Below are 5,141 nucleotides of genomic sequence, written 5' to 3' on the forward strand. Positions count from 1 at the left end.
ATTATGGCCAGAACTAAATATAAAGGAGTCGATCAGAAACAAATATAATGTCCCCAAACTGATTCCCGCGATACACCATTAATGTTATGGTCAGAACTAAATATAAAGGAGTCGATCAGAAACAAATATAATGTCTCCAAACTGATTCCCGCGATACACCATTAATATTATGATCAAAACTAAATATAAAAGAGTCGATCAGAAACAAATATAATGTCCCCAAACTGATTCCCGCGATACACCATTAATATTATGGTCAGAACTAAATATAAAGGAGTCGATCAGAAACAAATATAATGTCCCCAAACTGATTCCCGCGATACACCATTAATATTATGGTCAGAACTAAATATAAAGGAGTCGATCAGAAACAAATATAATGTCCCCAAACTGATTCCCGCGATATACCAGTGGAAATTATTTGTGATTAACTATATACATGAACTATTTTTAGTTACTATATATATTTAGCCCCCAGTGGCACAGCGGTATGTCTACGGGCTCACACCGCTAGAAACCGGGTTTCGATACCCGTGGTGGGCAGAGCACAGATAGCCCATTGTGTAGCTTTGTGCTTAATTTCAAACAACAACAACATTACTGGTTATTGTTGTACTCATGCAAAGCTACATAATGGGCTATTTGTACTCTGTCTACCGCGGGAAGTCAAGCCCTGAATTTTACTGTTGTAAGTCGTAAGCTTGCCACTGAACCATTGAACAGTAAGGAGGCTGTTGTGGTGCTTCTCATGGTAGCAATACAAGCACGTGCTCTTTATGGTGGCAAAACTTTCAGTTGTCCCTTAAAGAAGGCACGTCTACAAACGTTTTACATGGTAGCAATACTTTCACACATATTTATCTGGTAAAAATATGCTGGTAAACAGCTTTCTACTGGATTACGTTGGATTCTACACGGTTACGTGAAAATCTTTCTCAAAGTTAGTTACAAAACGCAGTATTTTTACGTGGTGAAAACTCTATGAGAGCGAGGTGTTCTTCGGCTTTAGCTGGTGGACCGTGGCATTTAGTAGTACATTATGTGACATCTTAGTTTATTGGGTAAACACTAGTTCAAGTATAATAGCATTTCAACTATACCTTATTTGTTGTATGTCGCAGCCGAGAAGGCCTTTCGCACAATACTAGATCTCGTCAGGCAGGTTGAACCATAGGTAACAAAAAATCATAGTTGAAACACTATTTAAAATAGTTAACGCCCAAGTTGGTGAAGCGTTACATTTCGTAATATTATGAATAATATTATGGTAAGAAGTGTATCAGTTACCGTCCATGGTAATATGGCCATCCGTTTATCTTTATGGTGAATATAATTATCAATTACTTCATATGGTAATAAGGATGTATATATTAATATTATTGGCGTTATATATATTACAATTAACGGTATTATATATTACTATTAATGGTATTATATATTACTATTTATGGCTTTGTAAACAACACTATTACTCATCATAGTGATAAGACTTATGATAACGAGGATATCTTTTACTCTTCATGACAGCAAGCCTATTCTCTTTATGATGATAAGACTATCAGTTATGTTACAACATTATACAACTATGATGTTATTAGTAGCAGAAGCTCTTATTGTGCTACACAATAACATTACTCTCATATTCCCCACACAGAAAGACTGTTATTATAGTCATGATAATGACAGTATCAAACATTCGTTCCAAATGTCACATAGAAGACTGTTATTATAGTCATGATAATGACAGTATCAAACATTCGTTCCAAATGTCACATAGAAGACTGTTATTATAGTCATGATAATGACAATATCAAACATTCGTTCCAAATGTCACATAGAAGACTGTTATTATAGTCATGATAATGACAGTATCAAACATCCAAATATCACATATAAGACTGTTATTATAGTCATGGTTACTCTTGGGCTACTCTTTTACCAACGTATAGTGGGATTGACCGTCACATTATAACGCCCCCACGGCTGAAAGGTGCGAGCATGTTTACTTCTAAAATGTTTTCACTTCTTTCTAATAATGTAATATCCAAAATGTACCATATTCGCTGAATTCACAACTCATAGTTACACATACATAGAAACATACATACATACACGCATTGTCTTTTACAAACAAAGCCCGAAATCTTTCAAACTTGCATTATCGCAGCGGTCGTCTCCAAGGCGACGGGTTTTTAATAAAGACGCGGCAGTATAGATAAGGAACGTTTTAAAGAACCGCTCGACCGCTAACAGCTACGAAATTATTTATGCTTCGCAAACGCCAGAGAAATGGGATGGTTTTTCTCATGAAAATATAAAAGCGAAGAAGATCGCCGCTCAGGAATAAATTGTCAACTGTATTTTTAAAAGAAAGCTGCACGCGGTAATTGGCTGTGCTTGGATTTTAATGTATTTTGCAACAGAAACAAAACACGTAGAGTGTCTGGTTATAAATATATATATGTATACGTGTGTGTGTATATGTGAGGTTTAATATTTTGGCGTACAGTTGTACGTTATATCGTGAGCCTAGACGGCTGGTAATAAGTAGAAACGCCAAGAAAGTGTATTAATCTTTAATGACGCCGAATTCTTTCATCATATCACTTGTATTACATTTTTCGACCCGCCGCTTTCTATGGTGCATGGAGTCCACGCCGTTACCATGGTTACAAACAACGCTCTTGATTACTTTGTGAAAGTGTGGTAAGGGATTCCCATAAACGTGGCAGTAATGAAAACGATAACCTGCTGATACGGAATGGAACTCCGAAGTCTTACTTACAAGCAGGCTCCGAAACGGAGCACCGGGCTCTTTCTAATCTCCTGTTTACCTTCTGCCTGCTCATGGCAAGTAAATTCCCCAAGCCTGTTTTGTAACGTACTTGATACGGACTAGTTGTTAGCCAGCACCGGTGTCTCTCGATTTTTTTATCTAGTGTTGACTTTCAATGAGTTTAGTAATTCCGCCCAGTGATCCTCAGTAGAAACGTGACGGCTGAAGAACATTCAAGTCAAAAAAAAAAAAAAAATATTTCAGACCCAGACCGTATTGAATCTTTCATCTCGTCGTGCGGTAGAGAAGACGAGCCACCAGTCGGATGTGAGCTCGTAGGAAAAACAGTTCTATCTGGCGCTTGTTGGCTCTCCGCTAGCCAGGCTCTTAGTGACCCGAATACTACTTAACCGCTGGTCGAAGCTCTTCTTAAACATCGTGACACGGTCGTTTGATTACAGTCTCGCTCACTCCACCAGCGTAGAAATGACGAGAGTGCTCTGGATTCTCTGGATTCTTACAGTCGCAGGTAGGGGTTTTGTGATTTCAGTTTTTACCTACCCGAAGCTCAAACTCTGAAAGGCAACTAGATTATTACGCTTACTTTCAAAGCAAGAGGGTCCGTAAATTTCTTTAAGTATTGAACTTTTAATCATGTTCAAGTACCTTAAATGCTTAGATATATTTGAAATGAAAAACTAAGCAAATAGACAGTTAAATAGCCGAAAACCATGAATATAAAAACTAATTGCTTATAAATTTTTGTTTGACGTGCTCTCGAACTGTTGTAAGGTAAACAAATTTAAGCATATATATATATATATGTGTGTGTGTGTGTGCGCGCGCGCGCTTATATAAATTATTTTATCTGTATTTTATCAAAGCTTATATGAAGTACTATTGCATGAAATAGAAATATTTCTTCGTGTTTTTATAAAATTATTTTCTAAGTGAGAACAATAACAGTACGTGTTTTATCTTTAGAGTAACCATCTTTCTTGAGCATTTTTATTTTGTTCACGTAGAAAAGTTAGGCTTAACAGTTTACTGCATTTTTTTCTATCTTCTATTTAAAGTCATTCTGAGATTAATATTTAGATAGGATTTTTCAATATACATATATATATATTCTATTTCTACAAAAACAAATGATGTACTGATTTCATATATCGCAGTAAAGAGCCTGGTTGATTTAATGTCAGTTAATTCAGTGTGTGTGTTTTTCTAACATCAGTTAACTTCGGCGTATGCATTATTATTGTATCAGTGAACAATGGGATATGTATTGTTGTAATGTCCGTTAACTTCAGGGCATGTATTGTTCTAATGTTCGTTAACTCCAAGATATGTGTTATTCTAATGTCTGCTTATTCTAGGGTTTGTGTTGTTCTAGAACAACCCAGATCCTATAGTTAATGGACATTAGAATAACACACATGCTCTGGAGTTAACAGACACTAGAACAACACAGATCCTATAGTTAATGGACATTAGAATAACACACATGCTCTGGAGTTAACGGACACTAGAACAACACAGATCCTATAGTTAATGGACATTAGAATAACACACATGCCTAGTGTTAACGGACACTAGAACAACACAGATCCTATAGTTAATGGACATTAGAATAACACACATGCTCTGGAGTTAACGGAAATTAGCATGCCTAGTGTTAACGGACACTAGAACAACACAGATCCTATAGTTAATGGACATTGAAAACTCTTAGGGAACCTAAACTATTCTAATATTAGTCTATTGAAAGCATGTACTAGTTGGCCAGAAGACAACTGCAAGGATGTACTGATTTAATATAAAATGAAGGTAAGGATGTATTAACTAAACGCCAGGAATTTGTATGAGACGACTGAATTAGCGTAAGAAAAGTGCAGGGTATATATTATATTAATTTCAAGCTAATGTAGGGTATGTATCGATTTAATTTAAAGCAAATGCAGGAGATGTGTTGAGTTTGTGTCAAGAAACTTCAGAGGAAGTATTAATTTAAAGTTAGGTAACTTCAGAAGACTTTTTAATTTAACATCAGACAACAGCGAAGGATATATCACTTATCCTGGTATGCATTCCTTCAAGATCAGATAACTATAGGGTACATTAAATCAAGTAACTTTAGGGCAAGGGTTCTTATCCTGAAACCACATGGTATGTATTCTTCCAAGATCAGGTAACTTCAGGGTACATTAAATCAAGTAACTTTAGGTCAAGGCTTCTTATCCTGAAACCACATGGTATGTATTCTTCCAAGATCAGGTAACCTCAGGGTACATTAAATCAAGTAACTTTAGGTCAAGGCTTCTTATCCTGAAACCACATGGTATGTATTCCTCCAAGATCAGGTAAC

General features: G+C 36.1%; 1 protein-coding gene across 1 annotated transcript in view; it reads left to right on the plus strand.

The window, feature by feature from the left end:
* The first annotated feature begins 3,045 nt into the window (after window positions 1–3,045).
* The window catches only part of LOC106466511 (Down syndrome cell adhesion molecule-like protein Dscam2), a 116,891-nt gene continuing 114,795 nt past the window's right edge, over window positions 3,046–5,141 (plus strand). Inside the window, exon 1 of the mRNA XM_022394534.1 lies at window positions 3,046–3,305. Within this exon, the coding sequence (XP_022250242.1) occupies window positions 3,263–3,305 (43 nt within the window). The 5' untranslated portion in view covers window positions 3,046–3,262. The remainder of the gene's footprint in view (window positions 3,306–5,141) is intronic.

Source organism: Limulus polyphemus, unplaced genomic scaffold (genome assembly GCF_000517525.1).
Source record: "Limulus polyphemus unplaced genomic scaffold, Limulus_polyphemus-2.1.2 Scaffold2282, whole genome shotgun sequence".
NCBI classification, from domain to species: Eukaryota; Metazoa; Arthropoda; class Merostomata; order Xiphosura; family Limulidae; genus Limulus; species Limulus polyphemus.